At 43.3% G+C, this 19,813-nt stretch overlaps 1 protein-coding gene across 4 annotated transcripts in view; it reads right to left on the minus strand.

Annotated features, from left to right (window-relative positions):
* grtp1a (growth hormone regulated TBC protein 1a) overlaps positions 1 to 19,813 on the minus strand; it is a 70,987-nt gene that overhangs the window by 38,937 nt on the left and 12,237 nt on the right. For all 4 annotated transcript variants that reach the window (XM_086006124.1, XM_086006123.1, XM_086006125.1 and 1 more), the window contains one exon: positions 19,021 to 19,179. In XM_086006124.1, coding sequence (XP_085862250.1) covers positions 19,021 to 19,179 — 159 coding nt within the window. The remainder of the gene's footprint in view (positions 1 to 19,020; positions 19,180 to 19,813) is intronic.

Below are 19,813 nucleotides of genomic sequence, written 5' to 3' on the forward strand. Positions count from 1 at the left end.
GCTTTCTGTTCCGGGGAGATCTCAATCATCCTGACAGGAAGGAATTAACTTGGAGTACAGATTGTCAGTGTTTGACAGATGAAATATCAATCTGGTGGTTTGATGCACTAAATCCACCGCCCTGGCCCCACACACAGGCTGAACCAGACTGTTGAAAGTCTTATCGTCCTGTTTGCCGCGAAGCTGAGCTTTAAACTCCACATCTTAGCCACTTACTCCCACTTGTGTCGCTGGTACCCCTTACAGATCCTTGTTCACCTCCAGAATCAACTGCTCTGGCACTTCCATTGCTGGCCTCTCATCCTCCTCTGTCCATAAACTCCCAATTTGTCCCAAACTCTGACACAGGTATCCTGTGCTGCACTTAATCCCGCCCACCCAGCACCCTGTCCTCAATGAGCTAATGGCTGCTCATCTCCATTACATTTAAAATCCTCATCACTGTCTATAAATCTCTGCATGGCCTGGTCTGGTCCCACTCGATCTCGAACCTCCTCTAGCCTGATATGCCCTCCCAAGTGGGCCATTCTTCGAATGCTAGTCTTCTGTACACCCTCTCCTGCCCCACCATTGGTGGCAGCGCCTTCAACTGCTTTGGTCTACTTTCTGAATTCTCTCCACCTCACTTCACCTATAAAAACCTCTCCAATCCCAACTTTAACCAAGTGTTGAGTCACCCTTCCGGATCTCTCCCTTCCTGGCTCAGAGCCCGTTTTCCTTGTGTTCACTGTGAAGCACCTTGGGGCATTCCTCAGTTGAAAACATCAAATGACTCTGATATAGAAAATCAATGCCCATGAACAGAGGAAGCCATCACTGTGTTAACACCTGCGGTTTACTCACAGTAATTGATGGGCAAACTACTAACCAAATGAGAAGGAACAGCCAATGTGGACTTACGGGATTCTAACTCCACACCAAATATTGGGGTTTGTTCTCCAATATCAGAGGGTTAAACTAGTAACAGATAGAGAGGTCAGTCTGTAATATCAGAGGGTGAATGATCACTTGAAAATAACCAGCCTTTTTACGAACATGTTTCAACCTGTAGATAAGACTTTAAACTAGTAAGACAGGGGGAGATATCTGGTAGAAATAACAGCACCCTGAAGATCAGAGCGATGAGTGTAAAGGTCAGACCAAGGAAAAGAATAAGTTTAACAAAAACAGTCAGGGAACGGTAAAGTTATTGAAGATAAGTATAAAATAACTTAAAAATAAAGCGAGAGGAACGATTAATAAAAACAAATTAAATTGCCTGTACAGCAATGTACACAGCATTCGAAACAAAATGAGGAAACTGGAGGCAATAATTCATAGCGAGGAGCCAGATGTAGTCGGGATAACTCAAACGTAGCTGCATAAAGAACAGGACTGGCAGTTAAATATTGCAGGACAACGTATTTAGAAAGGGTAGGAAAGTAGGGGGGTGGGGTCGCTGTACTCATTAGAACTGACATAATGGCAGCTGAAAATAGGACATAACTAACATTAAGATAGAACCAGAAACCACATGGGTGGAGATAAAGAATGAGAGATCGATCACACTAATAGGGGTATTCTGCAGACCACTCAATAATAGACGGGAAGTGGAGGGAGAAATATATAAGCAAATCAATGAAATGAGTAAAAGATATAGAATATTAATCATGGGAGATTTCAACTAGCCTCAAATAAGCTCCAGAACTAGCCGCGCCTCTAACCAAGCTGTTCCAGTACAGCTACAACACTGGCATCTACCCGACAATGTGGAAAACTGCCCAGGTATGTCCTGTCCACAAAAAGCAGGACAAATCCAATCCAGACAATTTCCGCCCCATCAGTCTACTCTCAATCATCAGCAAAGTGATGGAAAGTGTCATCGACAGTGCTATCAAGCGGCACTTACTCACCAATAACCTGATCACTGATGCTCAGTTTGGGTTCCGCCAGGACCACTCGGCTCCAGAACTTATTACAGCCTTGGTCCAAACATGGACACAAGAGCTGAATTCCAGAGGTGAGGTGAGAGTGACTGCCCTTGACATCAAGGCAGCATTTGACCAAGTGTGGCATCAAGGAGCCCTAGTAAAATTGAAGTCAATGGGAATTGGGGAAAACTCTCCACTGGCTGGAGTCATACCTAGCACAAAGGAAGGTGGTTGTGGTTGTTGGAGGTCAATCATCTCGGCCCCAGGACATCGCTGCAGGAGTTCCTCAGGGCAGTGTCCTAGGCCCAACCATCGTCAGCTGCTTCATCAATGACCTTCCCTCCAACATAAGGTCAGAAATAGGGATGTTCGCTGATGATTGCATAGTGTTCAGTGCCACTCACAACTCCTCAGATAATGAAACAGTCCATGCCCGCATGCAACAAAACCTGTACGATATTCAGGCTTGGGCTAAGTGGCAGGCAACATTCGCACCACACAAATGCCAGGCAATAACTATCTCCGCTGCCCCATGGCATTTAACGGCATTACCATCGCCGAATCCCCCACCATCAACATCCTGGGGATAACCATTGACCAGAAACCTAACTGGACCAGCCACAAATACTGTGGCAATAAGAGCAGGTCAGAGGCTGGGTATTCTGCGGCAAGTGTCTCACCTCTTTACTCCCCAAAGCCGTTCCACCATCTACAAGTCACAAGTCAGGAGTGTGATGGAATACTCTCCACTTGCCTGAATGAGTGCAGCTCCAACAACACTCAGGAAGCTCGACACCATCCAGGACAAAGCAGCCCGCTTGATTGGCACCCCATCCACCACCTTAAACATTCACTCCCTCCACCATCAGCGTACCGTGGCTGCAGTGTGTACCATCTACAAGATGCACTGCAGCAACTTGCCAAGGCTTCTTCAGCAGCACCTCCCAAACCCGTGATCTCTACCACCTAGAAGGATAAGGGCAGCAGACGCATGGGAACACCATCACCTGCAAGTTCCCCTCCAAGTTACACACCAACCTGACTTGGAAATATATCGCCGACCCTTCATCGTCGCTGGGTCAAAATCCTGGAACTCCCTCCCTAACAGCACTGTGGGAGTACCTTCACCACACGGACTGCAGTGGTTCAAGAAGGTGGCTCACCACCATCTTCTCGAGAGCAATTTAAAAAACTGGCAAGAGGAGGTAGGGAAAGGGGAATGGAGTTTTTACAGTGCGTACAGGTTTAAGATAACGATTGAGAGAGACACAAGACAAAGACCAAAGTGATAGTTTAGAAAAAAGCTAATGACGAGGGAACGAGGATGTAAGTAGGGAAGTTAAACTGGAAACAAATATTGATAAACAAAGAGATAGAACAGCAGTGGGAAATATTTAACAACGTGATCAAGAGAGTTCAGGAAAAACATATTTCATTAAAAAAAAAGAACTAGCCGATAATGAAACACCATGGATGAATAAAGAGATAAAGGTAAAATTGAAAGTAAATGTAAAAGGCATACACTAAGTGCATAGACAATAGAAACATAGAAGATAGGAGCAGGAGTAGGCCATTCGGCCCCTCGAGCCTGCTCCGCCATTTAATGAGATCATGGCTGATCATCCAAGTTCAGTACCCTGTCCCTGCCTTCGCCCCATATCCCTTGATCCCTTTAGCCTTAAGAAATATATCTAACTCCTTCTTGAGGAGAGGATGATAAAAAGGAATACGAAAAAGTTAGGAAAGAAGTTAATAAAACAATCAGGAAAGCAAAGAGGAATTACAAAATTAAATTATCAAAGAATATAAAAAGAAACAGTAAAGTATTCTACAGACACAAATAAAAGGAAAGATAGGTCTAGGGCCACTAAGGGATGCACAAGATAAACTCACAGGTACGAACAGTGAAATGGCAGAAATATTGAAGAGTTAATTTGCCTCAGTTTTTACCAGGGAGACTAACAAGGTGTACATAACATTAGAAGAGATCAAAAAGGATATTTAAGATAGAGAGGGAGATAATTGATAAACTAGGAAAGCCTAGAAAGAATAAACCCCCGGGTCCAGATGGATTGCATCCACACACATTAAAAGAAACAAGCGAAGAGACAATAGAGGCTTGGAAAGGGTAGAGTGCCAGAGGACTGGTGGACAGTTAATGTTATTCCTATATTCAAAAAGGGAGATAGAACAAGTCCAGGGAACTATAGACCAGTTAGCGTAACGTCAGTGATAGGAAAGATATTGGAATCTTGACTCAAAGATGTAATAGAAAAGCATCTCAAAAATGAAATATAATAAATAGACTGCATGGATTTAAAAAGGGAAGGTCATGCTTGACCAATCTTATTCAATTTTTTGAAGTAGTAACAGAAAGAGTAGGCAAGAGTAATGCAATGGATGTGATATACATGGACTTTCAAAAGTCTTTTGATAAGGTAGACCCATGACTAAGGTCAGAGCATGTGGAGTCAAGGGACAAGTAGCAGAATGGATAGCAAACACGCTACAAAACAGGAGAGGGAGATGGGGTTTAAGGTAGTTACTCAGGTTGCAGAAGGTGGGAAATGGTGTTCCACAAGGATCGGTGTTAGGATCAGTGTTTTTACCATTTACATAAATGATTTGAACTCAAGAATTGTAAGTACAATATCAAAATTTGCAGATGACACCAAACTGGGGACTATAGTTAATAGAGAAGGACTGCGACAAAATACAAGACCTTAACAAACTTGCAAAATAGGCGGGTAAATGGCAAAAGAATTTCAATATAGATAAGTGTGAGGTGGTGCATTTTGGCAGGAGGAATAAGGAGGCCACACATGGCTTGGAAAATAAGAATCTAAATGGGAGTAGAGGCTCAAAGGGATCTAGGGGTACAGATTCACAAATCATTAACAGTAGCAACGCAGGCAAGCAAAGTCATAAAAAGTGCAAACAAAGCACTGGGGGTCATTCCTAGGGGAATAGAATTCAAAAGCAGAGAATTCATGTTAAACTTATATAGAACCTTGGTTAGACCACACCGAGTACTGTGCACAGTCCTGGTCTCCATATTACTAAAAGGATATAGAGGCACTGGAGAAAGTGAAAATAAGATTTACAAGGGTGATACCAGAACAGAGAGGGTATAACTATCAGAAGGACTGAACAGGCTGGGGCTCTTTTCACTAGAAAAGAGAAGGCTAACCTAGTAGAGGTCTTTAAAATTATAAAGAGGTTTGATAGGGTAGATGTAGAGAAGATGTTTCCACTAGTGGGGAGAGTCCAAAACTAGAGGCCATCAGTATAAGATAGTCACTAATACACCCAATAAAGAATTCAGGAGAAATTTCTTTACCCAGAGTGGTGAGAATGTGGAACTCGCTGCCAAATGGAGTAGTTGAGGTGAATAGCAGAGATGCATTTAAGGGGAAGCTAGATTAAGTACATGAGGGAGAAAGGAATAGAAGGATATGCTGATAGTGTTAGATGAAGTAAGGGTTAGATTAAGAAAATAGAGTGGAAGGAAGCTAGTGTGGAGCATAAACACCAAATGGCCTGTTTCTGAGCTGTAAATTCTATGCAATCACAGGTCTTTAATGATTTCCTTATTTTACTTTAAATGTACTTCAACATTCATGGTGTGACATTCACAAAGCAGAAACTGTTCCTTTTATGCAATACCCTCTCATTTCTAGTTCCTATCTTGGCATTGCAGTGAGTGTCCCTGCATTAGCTTGCTGTTTTTCATCCCTATTTAGAACAGAGAGATGGAGAAACTTCTTCATACAGAATTGCGAGACTGTGAAATTCACTTGCAGCGTTAGTGGTTGAGGCAGAAACTATATCAACATTCAAGATTTGAAGGGAGAAGTGGAGGAAGGAAAAGGGATGAAGGGATAAGGCAACAGGGTGGGTAAATGTGATTCGAACTATTTGGTCATGTGGAGGGTGAAGGCCGACAGGGACTGGTTGGGTCGAATGGCCTGTTTCCGTGCTGTAGCTTCTATGCATATAGGTAGCTCGTCAGTGTGGTGTCATATGACAATGTTCTTATTTTATTTCTCCTCCCCTCCAAGTCCTGCAGAGCAGTACACCCTGCAGTATGCCTCTGCAAAATTGAAGACTTGGTAAGTTAGGACTTTAAACAATGTCTCACAGGGCACCGAAATACCAAAGCTTCAGGGGTTGCACTTTGTTGACTACGGAACAAAATTCTATGGAGAACTTTTTGAACCACAGCTGACAGTGACCGGGGCTGGGATGTAAGAGGAGATAAACTGGTAACTGACCCACTGTGAAATTGGAGATCACAAGACTTCAAATTAGAAATGCCTGCAGTTGGTTGATGAATGATTTTCCCTGTGGACGGAGTTGCCGATTCTGACATTGTGTGAAGGGTAAATGGACAAAATCAAGTACACCGACGGGAAGAAAAATCAATGATTATAAAGTATTGATGGATTCTTCAAACATGGTTGAACCTTAACCCAAATAACAAGTTTCAGAAAAAGCACAAAGCAGGGAACAAGCAAATTTAGAGTCTGTTTATTGAAGTGACTCATTGTTGACGGATTCATTAACCTCCAGACATTCTTTTTAAAACAGAGACAAAATCAATTTCCTAGTGTCCCACAGTTCATTGGCTGCACCGACCATTGAATTTTTCACTTGTTTTTTTCCCCTAATCTCTACTTCATTTCACGACAAAGCACAGCTGAATAAAAAGGTTAGGAATAATCTAAAGCTAAGCATTTAATATTCTAAAGAATTGAGACCGAGAATGATGGAATTAAAGACCAGCGAGACCAACAGTGGGAGTAGGAAGTTCACAATGAGACCACATGGGGCAGTCAGGATCTTTCCACATCTCCAAATCTGCCTTCAATCTTGGAACTAAACTGATAGACAAGAACTATCCAGTGACCATTACACACACCAGAATTTATAAAACACAGCAATGTTCCATAACAAAGGCTTAAAAACCACAAAGCAGTATGCAATTAAATTAGCTCCTCTCACCCCAGTGTTGGTGGTCATGCCTTCAGCTGAGTAGGCCACATTCTCTGGAATTACCTCCCTCCTTCTTTAAGACCCCCCTTAAAACTAACCTCTTTGAACAACCATTTAGTCACCCCCATATAAATCTCCTTTCTTCACTTGGCATCAAGTATTTTTTATTACACCTCTGAAGCACCTTGGGTTGTTTAGCGATGTTAAAGGCCCTATACCAATGGTTGTTTAGCGATGTTAAAGGCCCTATACCAATCTAAATTGTTATCCAACTGGGTTGAAAATGGATTTGGCAACAGGAAGTCTCTGGGAACAAGAAAAGGGCAGAATCCTCGTTTGGGGTGGAGAGATTTTTGGAGTGTTCCAAGGGGTCTTTCCATGGTTGGTAGTTTATGGACGTACATTTCATGCACTTTTCCCACCCTCCCTTTGATGTTTGGAATGAACTGTCAAGGAGGCAGCGTGGAACAAAGTGAAGGGGGAATTGGATAGATATTTGAGGGAATGGTGATTCAGAGGCATTAGTCCAGCCAGCTGGATTGCAGTTTTTCCCAGTCCTGTAATATTGCCCATCTCCGCCCCACCGATGCTGAAACCTTCATCCACGCCTTTATCACCTCCAGACGCAACTATTCCAATGCTCTCCGGGCCAGCCTCCCACTGCCACACTCTAAACTGCAGCTTGTCCAAAACTCTGCTGCCTGTATCCAAGCTGTACCCTGCTGCCTGTATCCAATCTGTGCCCTGCTGCCTGTATCCAATCTGTGCCCTGCTGCCTGTATCCAATCTGTGCCCTGCTGCCTGTATCCAATCTGTGCTCTGCTGCCTGTATCCAATCTGTGCCCTGCTGCCTGTATCCAATCTGTACTCTGCTGCCTGCATCCAATCTGTGCCCTGCTGCCTGTATCCAATCTGTACCCTGCTGCCTGTATCCAATCTGTACCCTGCTGCCTGTATCCAATCTGTACTCTGCTGCCTGTATCCAATCTGTACCCTGCTGCCTGTATCCAATCTGTACTCTGCTGCCTGTATCCAATCTGTACCCTGCTGCCTGCATCCAATCTGTACTCTGCTGCCTGTATCCAATCTGTACCCTGCTGCCTGTATCCAATCTGTGCTCTGCTGCCTGTATCCAATCTGTACCCTGCTGCCTGTATCCAATCTGTACCCTGCTGCCTGTATCCAATCTGTACCCTGCTGCCTGTATCCAATCTGTGCTCTGCTGCCTGTATCCAATCTGTACCCTGCTGCCTGTATCCAATCTGTACCCTGCTGCCTGTATCCAATCTGTACCCTGCTGCCTGTATCCAATCTGTACCCTGCTGCCTGTATCCAATCTGTGCTCTGCTGCCTGTATCCAATCTGTACTCTGCTGCCTGTATCCAATCTGTGCTCTGCTGCCTGTATCCAATCTGTGCCCTGCTGCCTGTATCCAATCTGCGCCCTGCTGCCTGTATCCAATCTGCACCCTGTATCCAATCTGCGCTCTGCTGCCTGTATCCAATCTGTGCCCTGCTGCCTGTATCCAATCTGTACCCTGCTGCCTGTATCCAATCTGTACCCTGCTGCCTGTATCCAATCTGTACTCTGCTGCCTGTATCCAATCTGTACCCTGCTGCCTGTATCCAATCTGTGCTCTGCTGCCTGTATCCAATCTGTGCTCTGCTGCCTGTATCCAATCTGTACCCTGCTGCCTGTATCCAATCTGTGCTCCGCTACCTGTATCCAATCTGTACCCTGCTGCCTGTATCCAATCTGTACCCTGCTACCTGTATCCAATCTGTACCCTGCTGCCTGTATCCAATCTGTACCCTGCTGCCTGTATCCAATCTGTACCCTGCTGCCTGTATCCAATCTGTACCCTGCTGCCTGTATCCAAGCTGTACTCTGCTGCCTGTATCCAAGCTGTACTCTGCTGCCTGTATCCAAGCTGTACTCTGCTGCCTGTATCCAAGCTGTACTCTGCTGCCTGTATCCACTCTACTCTGCTGCCTGTATCCAATCTGTACTAAGTCCCACTCACCCATCACCTCAGTCCTCTCTTAGCTACATTGGCTCCCAGTCCTCCAACACCTCAGATAAAATTAAGAAATTTAAATTTACAGTGAAGTATCTAAATGAAAATTTCAGTACTTGTATCTCAATCACTTCCACCGAGGCTGGCCTTTCACAGCTTGAGGCTGGTGAATATTACACCCCTGTTCAAGACAGATGAAATTAAGGACGTGGTAACCGGGCACTTAGAAAATAATAATAGGATTGGGCAGAGTCAACACGGATTTATGAAAGGGAAATAGTGTTTGACAAATCTGTTAAGAGCTTTTTGAGGTTGTAACTAGCAGAATAGATAAGGGGGAACCAGTGGATGTGGTGTATTTGGATTTTCAGAAGGCATTTGATAAGGTGCCACACAAGAGGTTATTAAACAAAATTAGGGCTCATGGGATTGGGGGTAATATACTAGCATGGATTGAGGATTGGTTAACGGACAGAAAACAGAGAGTAGGAATAAACGGGTCATTTTTGGGTTGGCAGGCTGTAACTAGTGGGGTACCGCAAGGATCAGTGCTTGGGCCTCAGCGATTCACAATCTACATCAATGATTTGGATGAGGGGACCAAATGTAATATATCCAAGTTTGCTGATGATACAAAGCTGGGTGGGAATGTAAGTTGTGAGGAGGATGCAAAGAGGCTTCAAGGGGATATAGACAAGCTAAGGGAGTGGGCAAGAACATGGCAAATGGAATATAATGTGGAGAAATATGAAGTTATCCACTTTGGTAGGAAAAATAGAAAAGCAGAGTATTTTTTAAATGGAGAGAGATTGGGAAATGTTAGTGTTCAGAGGGACCTGGGTGTCCTTGTACACGAATCACTGAAAGTTAACATGCAGGTACAGCAAGCAATTAGGAAAGCAAATGGTATGTTATTACAAGAGGATTTGAGTACAAGAGTAAATGGCCCAGAAATTCAGGTCCCAACGTGTGAGTACGGACGGAGTACTCACGCGTGGACCCGATGGAAGTGCCGGAATCTTGCACGCACTACGCATGCGCGGGAAACCGGCACTTCCGATCCTCTGAACCAAGGGGTTCAGAGGTCGAACACGTGTGCGCGGGAGTCTGCGCGTGCGCGTTGAACTTCCTTTTTTTTTTTCAGGTTTTAACGTGCGGGTAAGTCTGTACATTTTAGAAATGTAAAAAGCAGCCGTAAGAACTTCATTTTCAAAGGTAAGTGGTCAATTATTTAAAATTAAAACATTTTTTCCACAGGTTTTTTACTTTTAAATACTTTAAAGCAAGGTAAGTTTATTTTTAGCCCTGTTTTTTTATAAAATTATTTTTTTCAATAAATAACTATTTTAAACAAAAATTTAAATTTATGTCATTTATAGTTTATTTACAAAGTGTGATTAAAAAAAAAAATTATTTGAAGGTAAAGTACAGTTTTACAGCCTCAGCATTTATACGTTTTGACAGGTCTATCTGTCAAGACTTATGAATGGAGCATTCCCTGCTCCGATTGGCTGCCTGTTGCTCACGTGATCCCAGGGGACGCTTCGCACTAACTACGCCCCTGGGACACGCCAGCATAGCGCGCCGGCCTCTGGGACAGGCCTCGGAGAGGAATTCCTCGCAGGCCAAGAGGTCAACTGCCGGCGCGCTAGATAAGTGTTGGTCGGGGGCTTGCACCCGCAGGAAGCCCCCGACCCGAATTTCTAGGCCAATAAGTCTTACTGCAATTATATAGGGCCCTGGTGAGACCACACCTGGAGTATTGTGGACAGTTTTGGTCTCCTTACCCAAGGAAGGATATACTTGCCATAGAGGGAGTGCAACGAAGGTTCACCAGACTGGTTCCTGGGATGGGGGGATTGTCCTATGAGGAGAGATTGAGTAGACTAGGCCTATATTCTCCAGAGTTCAGAAGAATGAGAGGTGATCTCATTGAAACATACAAAATTCTTACAGGGCTTGACAGGGTAGATGTAGGGAGGATGTTTCCCCTGGCTGGGGAGTCTAGAACCAGGGGTCACAGTCTCAGAATAAGGGGTCGACCATTGAGGACTGAGATGAGGAGGAATTTCTTCACTCAGAAGGTGGTGAATCTTTGGAATTCTCTACCCCAGAGGGCTGTGGAGGCTCAGTCGTTGAACATATTCAGGACAAAAAAAAGATATATTTTTGGATACTAAGGGAAATCAAGGGATATGGGGATAGTGCGGGAAAGTGGAGATGAGGGAGAAGATCAGCCATGATCTTATTGAATGGCGGAACAGGCTCGAGGGGCCGAACGGCCTACTCCTGCTCCTATTTCTTATGTTATGTAAATGATAAACCAGGAAATTATAGGCCAGTTAGTCTTTTCTTGACGTGGGCAACATCAAGTCCATACAATATTTAGAAAAGCATAGGCTAAAATCAGGGATAGTCAGCATGCATTGCAAATGACAGTCCTCTACATCACCAAGACTGCCTACTTCCATCGCGTTAACATCGTCAGTCTCTGCCCCGCCTCAGCCCATCTGCTGCTGAAACCCTCTTCAATGCCTTTGTTACCTCTAGTCTTGACCATTCCAATGTTCTCCTGGCCGGCCTCCCATCTTGCACCCTCCGTAAACTTGAGCTCCTCCGAAACTCTGCTGCCCGTATCATAATGCGCATCAAGTCCCGTTCACCCATCATCCAGTGCTCGCTGACCTACATTGGCTCCCGGTCCGGCAACGCCTCAATTTTAATATTCTCATCCTTGTGTTCAAATCCCTCCATGACCTCTCACCTCCATATCTCTGTAACCTCCTCCAGCTCTACAACTCAGAGGTCTCTGTGCTCCACCAATTCTGGCATCTTGTGCATTCTTGATTTTTTTCGTTCCACCATTGCTTTCAGCTGCCAAGGCCCTCATCTCTGAAGTTCCCTCCCTAAACCTCTCCTCCTTTAAGACTCTCCTTAAAACCTACCTCTTTAAGACCATAAGAAATAGGAGCAGGAATAGGCCAATCGGCCCCTCGAGCCTGCTCCGCCATTCAATAAGATCATGGCTGATCTGATCCTAACCGCCAATCCACTATCACAGAACCATCTCCTGAATCTAACAGAATTAGACACACGAAGTAGGAGCAGGATCAGGCTACACGGCCCCTGGGCCCGCTCCGCTACCCACAGGGCCATGACCGATCCGAACCTAGACTCATGTCCAAATTCCTGCCCGCTCCCCGTAACCCTTAATTCCCTTTACTTCTAGGAAACTGTCTATTTCTGTTTTAAATTTATGTAATGATGTAGCTTCTACAGCTTTTTGGGGCAGCATATTCCATGGACCTACCACCCTCTGAGTGAAGTAGTTCCTCCTCATCTCAGTTTTGAAAGAGCAGCCCCTTATTCTAAGACTATGCCCCCTAGTTCTAGTTTCACCCATCATCGGGAACATCCTCCCCGCATCCACCCGATCCAACCCCTTCACAATCTTATATGTTTCAGTAAGATCGCCTCTCATTCTTCTGAACTCCAATGAGTAGAGTCCCAATCTACTCAACCTCTCCTCATATGTCCATCCCCTCATCCCCAGGATTAACCGAGTGAACCTTCTTTGTACTGACTCGAGAGCAAGTATGTCTTTTCTTAAGTATGGACACCAAAACTGTACGCAGTATTCCAGGTGCGGTCTCACCAATACCTTGTACAACTGAAGCAATACCTCCCTATTTTTATATTCTATCCCCCTAGCAATGAAAGCCAACATTCCACTGGCCTTCTTAATCACTTGCTGCACCTGCATACTAACCTTTTGAGTTTCGTGCACCAGGACCCCCAGATCCCTTTGTACTTCAGTACTTTCCAGTTTCTTGCCATTAAGATAATAACTTGCTCTACGATTTTTCCTGCCAAAGTGCATAACCTCACACTTTCCAGTATTGTATTCCATCTGCCAAATCTCTGCCCACTTACTTAGCCTGTCTATGTCCCCTTGCAGGTTTTTTATGTCCTCCTCACTCACTACTTTCCCTCCCATCTTAGTATCATCTGCAAACTTTGATATGTTACACTCGGTCCCCTCCTCCAAATCGTTAATATAGATTGTAAAGAGTTGGGGACCCAGCACTGACCCCTGCGGAACACCACTAGTTACTGATTGCCAGTCTGAGAATGAACCATTTATCCCAACTCTCTGCCTTCTGTTAGATAGCCAATCCTCTATCCATGCCAGAATATTACCCCCAATCACGTGATTTTTTATCTTAAGCAATAATCTTGTGTGGCACCTTGTCAAATGCCTTTTGGAAGTCTAAATACACTATGTCCACTGGTTCCCCTTTATCCACCCTATATGTTACTTCCTCAAAGAACTCCAGCAAATTTGTCAAACATGACTTCCCCTTCATAAAACCATGCTGACTTTGTCCTATTAAATTATGAGTATCCAAATGTCCTGTTACTGTCTCCTTAATAATGGACTCCAAAATTTTACCTACCACAGATGTTAGGCTAACCAGTCTATAGTTTTCAGCCTTCTGTCTACTGCCCTTTTTAAATAAGGGTGTTACATTAGTAGTTTTCCAGTCTGCCGGGACCATTGCCGAGTCCAGGGAGTTTTGGAAAATTATTACCAATGCATCCACAATCCCTACCGCCACTTCCCTCAAGACCCTAGGATGTAAGCCATCAGGTCCAGTTGATTTATCCGCCTTGAGTCCCATTATTTTACCGAGTACCACTTCCTTAGTGATTTTGATCGTGTTTAGCTCTAGCCCCCCGTTTGTCCAGTGTTGGGATATTCTTAGTGTCTTCTACTGTAAAGACTGATCTAAAATATTCAGTGTTTTTGCCATCTCCATATTTCCCACCATTAATTTCCCGGTCTCATCCTCTAAGGGACCAACATTTACTTTAGCCACCCTTTTTCTTTTTATATAACTAATAAAAACTCTTACTATCTGTTTTTATATTTTTTGCTAATTTACTTTCATAATCTATCTTCCCTTTCTTAATTAATCCTTTTGTTATCTTTTGCTGTCTTTTAAAGTTTTCCCAATCCTCTATCCTCCCACTAGATTTGGCTACCTTATATGCCCTTGTTTTTAGTCGAATACTATCCTTAATTTCTTTACTTAGCCACGGATGGCTGTCTTTTCTTTTACACCCTTTTCTTCTCAGTGGAATATATTTTTTTTGGAAGTTGTAAAATAACTCCTTATATGTACACCACTGATCATGTATCGTCTTACCCTTTAATCTATTTTCCCAATCCACTCTACTCAATTCCGCTCTCATACCTTCATAGTCTCCTTTATTCAAGCTTAGCACGCTTGTTTGAGATCCAACCTTCTCACCCTCTAATTGAATATGGAATTCAACCATGTTATGGTCACTCATTCCAAGGGGATCCTTTACGAGGACATTTTTAATTAATCCTGTCTCGTTACACAGGACCAGATCTAAGGTTGCTTGCCCCCTGGTCGGTTCAGTTACATACTGCTCAAGAAACCCATCCCTAATACACTCAATGATAATGCTTTGCTCACCCATCCCAATATCTCATCTGGCTCGGTGTAAAGCTTTGTCCGATTACACTCCTGTGAAGCGCCTTGGGACATTTTACTACTAGTTTAATTGAATTTGAATAGAAATGAAAAAGGATTGCTGTATATGTAGATTTTTAGAAGGTGGTTGATAAGGTCCACATAAGAGACTCGTTGTGAAAATGAAGGCACATAGTATTAAGGAAATGTAGCCATGCAGGTAGAGCAATGTTCAGGGGACAGAAAGTAAAGAGAAAGTGAACATTTTACAGATGGGTGGGATGTGGGTATGCTGTGCCCAGGGATCTATGCTGGGACATCTTTCACTTCTCATTTATATTCATGATTTGGACATGGGTACCAGAATCATGATATTGAAGTTTGCTGATACAAAATTAAGGGACATGACAAATACTGGAAATCGCAGGAGATTAGTGGCGTGGGCTGATAACCGGCCGAAGCAGAGAAAGGACAGTGAAAGAAAGTGTACCTTAAATGCTGGGTGTCTAGGGCAGAGGAACAGAGAAAGCTCGGGATGTAGATACATAGATCTTTAAAAAGGTGAGAGTTGAAATACATTAAAAAGGCAAATAGAACTCTGGACTTTATACACAGAAGTCCTATCAAAGCAAAGGAGTAGTGTTGAACTTATACAAGACATTGGTTAGGTCACAGCTGGAAAGCGGTGTACAGTTCTGGACACCCCATTAATGGGGAAAATGTTCGAGCCATGGAAAAGGGAACAGCAGAGATCGACTAGCCTTATAGCTTCTATAGGTACAGAGAAAAGCAAGAGAGATGGTCAAGGGGGAATTATTAGGCTTTCAAAGTTAGGAAAAGGTTTTTAAAAAGGTAAATAATGACATTGTTTCTACAGGTTGGTGAATCACTAACAAGGAGGAAGAGACAGATTATCACTGATGGAACAGGGATGTTAGATGGAATATTTTCAAACAGAAGGTTGTTAGGACAGGGAATGTTTTACCACAAGGGGCTACTGAGGCAGAGACTAACAATCGAAAGGGGAATTGGATAAGTGTGTGAAAATGACAAATATAAAAAGGAAATAGTGAAAGGGCAGGGAAATAGAATTAGAGTAGTCTTCAAGAGCTAGTGCTGGCACAGTGTTACAAGCTGCATGGCTTCACTGTACTGTCATTTATTTGATTCTATGAAGACTATAATGATGAAGATTCAAGAAGAATTAAATCTTTTAAGTAACTGGACGAAATGTGGATAAATGTACAAAATTAGTAGGAGAGCAAAGAGCCAAAACAGGAAGCATGTGTTAAATGGGACAGTTATAATGTGCAGACCAGGAGATCTAGCCTTATATGAATGTATGATAGGGAAGAGAAGTAAAAAGCATCTGTTCTCACCCTCCCCTATGCACCACCTTTGCAACCACTAGTAATGCTCAATCTAGTTAGGGGCAACCACTAGTAACGCTAAACCTAGTTAGGGGCAACCACTAGTAATGCTAAACCTAGTTAGGGGCAACCACCAGTAATGCTAAACCTAGTTAGGGGCAACCACCAGTAACACTAAATCTAGTTAGGGGCAACTACTAGTAATGCTAAATCTAGTTAGGGGCAACCACTAGTAATGCTAAATCTAGTTAGGGGCAACCACTAGTAATGCTAAATCTAGTTAGGGGCAACCACCAGTAATGCTAAACCTAGTTAGGGGCAACCACCAGTAATGCTAAACCTAGTTAGGGGCAACCACCAGTAATGCTAAACCTAGTTAGGGGCAACCACCAGTAATGCTAAACCTAGTTAGGGGCAACCACCAGTAATGCTAACTCCTGGGGAGGGGTAAAAAAAAAAAACTAATTTCAGGAAAAACTTGGAAATGCCCCCCTGCCCCACCTAAAGGAAGCAGGCTCCCCGAGACACGGCGGTGATATAAACCGGTGTTTACATTTTGAACAATGTAAGGCAACCTTATACAGCTTATGTGATGCTTGTAATCCAAAAACTGAGCGTTTCAATGTTGAAATAATTGAAGGTCTTGCATCCTGCGAGAACCCGCAGCATCGCACCATTAATTAACTGTGCGAATTGCCCCAAATGTCTAATCGACAAAATGTGACTTAAATCAGCAGGTATCAAAATCGACCAAACAACCGTGAATAACCAGCACAAAACCAATTAAAATCACTCCATTTTTCCCCCCACTCAAACCTGATCAAAAGAATTTGCTCCAACTTCCTTCAGTGGTCAGGTTGTTTTTGAACTACCGATTGTACAGGTTGAAAAATTAAACTTATAACATAATCAAGCATCTAAAAAACAAATACCTCAGCTTTGTGATAAACCCACAGTGCTTCCCTTCGCAATCAGTGTAACAACTCACCTGCACACGGGTCTGCTCCTAGCTCGGGGCTGGGCTCCAGCACTTGGTGTTCACCTGGGCTTTCCTGCTACTATTTCCCAGACTCTGAGCACGCTGACCACAGTATGTAGCCTGAGAGAATTTGGGAGCCGCCGTTTTATGCCTGACAGTATCTTACTCTTCACCGCAGCAATAGTGGCAAAGGTAGTCGAACCCAACTATTTTTCTAAGCAAAAGGCGATGGTAATGGGATTCTCTCTTTTTGCTTTGTCCAATCATACTTTGTCATTTAATCTCGCCTGCCTTCCACCCTATCACAGACCTTCCCTTTTGTTCTTTCCTCCCCTCCCCCTTTCCCTGTCCCTACACTTGTTTAAAATCTGTTACACCTCTTAACTTTTTCCAGTTCTGACGAGATGTCATCGGCCTGAAACCTCAACTCTGTTTCTCTCTCTACAGATGCTGCCTGACCCGCTGAGTATTTCCAGCATTGTCTGGTTTTATTTCAGATTTCTAGCATCCGTGGTATTTTGCTTCTGTATTGGTAATTATTAAGTCTGTTAGTTTACAGACACAGCTTGTTAGATTATGAATCTTGCTACATAATTATATAATATTGTATGAATATTACAATAACTATTCCTTTGTAGAATCTCTTATATGTTGAATGGTTTGCACTCATTTAGTATGAGATGTATTATTGTGGACTCTACAGATTATAAAACCTATCCTCAGAGGGATTAAGGTGTGTGGAGTGTTCCATTGAAGGTCTCGAACTGAACTAGAAATAAGCGTGAAAACTAATACAACGCAAGCGATATATACATACACGAGTCGATTCCCATGATGTTGCATTCAATAGGTCAGGACATGGGGCAGTGTGTATGGATTTTCAGAAAGCATTCAATACGGTGTCTCACAAGAGCCTTATGAGAAAAGTTCAGGTGTATGGTGCAACAGGAAATGTTGCAGCATCATTGAGACACAATTGTATCTTTTAAGGAAATTTTGATAACTAGTTGAATATATAGAAAGATACAATGGTATGGGAAGAGAGCTAACAGACACAATGGACTGAATGGCTTCCTGTGTGCTGTAATTGCTATTGTTCTATGGTACCTATTTATGTTACCTTCATATTACTGTTTCTCTCCATCTTTCCTCTCTCTTCCTCCCTCTTCTCTTCTGCATTTGTCCCGATAACTCTGCTTCTCTCTCTTTTCTTTTCTCTTCTGTTTCTCTCAGTTTTTCTTCTTCTCATTCAGGTGCGGGGGTTGGTGGATGGCCCGTCAATAAGTGGAGCCACAATCGCCTGCAGGCTGCACTTGGGCTGGGGGTTATGGGAAAAATGTGGTCCTAAGCGGCTCTCTTCCCATCCCTTCCGCCCAAACACTCGTGCTTCCCCCACCTCCTCCACCCATCACTGCCCCTACTTTTTCCCCTTCATCTACCTGCGTAATCCTTGTATCCTCCCCAACTCCATTTATTCATCTCACACTCGATCCTCCATCCACATCCCTCTCCCAAGGGTGGTCGGCAAGAGGCACCCTCAACGTCAACTCATTCCCCTCCTCTCCTAGCCCGTTCTATCTGCCCTTCCTATCCGTTTCCCTCAAAGAGGCTTTGTTTGCTTTCAAAATTCAATTCACTTGTTCTTAAAAAAATCAAAAATCAAAATTAGAATGAAGAATACGGTCTTCCCCCTACTACAGCAAGTCAGCACCTCCAACCTGAAAGAAAAACAGACACGAGAGAGAGAGAGAGAGAGAGAGAGAGAAACAGGTAAGGGAAGCCATATTCTGTAACTTTGCATGAGCACACCACAAGAGGTCAACTAACAATTTATATTTATATATACTAAAAATATTACGTCTGCACACACTTCCTGCCTGCTCCCCTTGACTTCCTTTTGTCACAATTTTGCGTCAACTGCAAATTGCTATGTCCACAGTTATAATGGAAAACTCCATGTAAACTTTATCACTCGGATTTATAATGGAAAACTCCATGTAAACTTTATCACTCGGATTGCACAATCTGGCTACCAGATTCCCACAATTCTCTAAATATCCTCCCGGAAATATTTCCCTTTGCCATTAAAATTTCTAACATCCAAAATAAGGGCTTAACCAAAATTAAATAAGTTGGGTGCTTCATAGGGCAGCACTCTTGTTGTTATCAAGTGCCAATTAACCAGCAGCAATGACAAAAGACATCTCCAGAGTTATTCTTGTTTAAATTAAGTTGTATTCGGTACCTGTTCTTATAGCATCAACCAGCTTTGGATCTGCCTCCATGTCCAGCAGTTTCTTGTAGTGAACAGGATGTTTTTCCATCTGTGCCTGGGCTCCACTAACAGTCATCCAGATAAGACTTCGATATTCATTTGGAATGCCTTTTCTGACATATCGTTTCACTTTTACGGGAATAAAAGCAAGTAGTTAAAATTCAAAACACAAATGAACCCAATAACTCAGATTACATTCACTGGTGGTCGAGAGATTCTGATGAAGGGGGTATTTTATTTCATTATCTTCAGTTCTGAGTATCTTAATATAATTTTTCAATTCTTGAATTTGCCAAGATATTGCTGTCCATTTTAGTTGATTTATTTTTAAAACATGTTTATATCCAGACCGAGTGCTGGTGGCATCAGTGAATGGCTCCTGGGCATTAGAGCACAGAGCGGTGCAAACTATCAGGCACGTGATTTACCTGGAGTGCTTCAGTCCTCTTGCCCGTAGCTCCTTTATACTACAGGTAGACTATCCTTTATCCGAAAACCTCGGGACCAGCCGTGTTTCGGTTTTCCGAAAATTTCAGATTTCAGAAGGTATTTTATGAGACTGGGAAATTTGTCCGGGGGGGGGGGGGGGGGGGTCGGGGTCGGCGTTGTGCGCATGACTTACGCTGAACGAAAAAACTTTCGGTTTTTAGAGGTTTTCGGAAGTTCGGATAAAGGATAGTCGACCTGTACTGGGCCAAACTCCTCCAATGTGACCACCAGTACGCACAAAGAAAACACTTTTACACAGAACTGCAAATATATC

Source organism: Somniosus microcephalus, chromosome 14 (assembly GCF_052327205.1).
Source record: "Somniosus microcephalus isolate GS21.2 chromosome 14, FLI_Smic_1.0, whole genome shotgun sequence".
In the NCBI taxonomy this organism is placed as follows: Eukaryota; Metazoa; Chordata; class Chondrichthyes; order Squaliformes; family Somniosidae; genus Somniosus; species Somniosus microcephalus.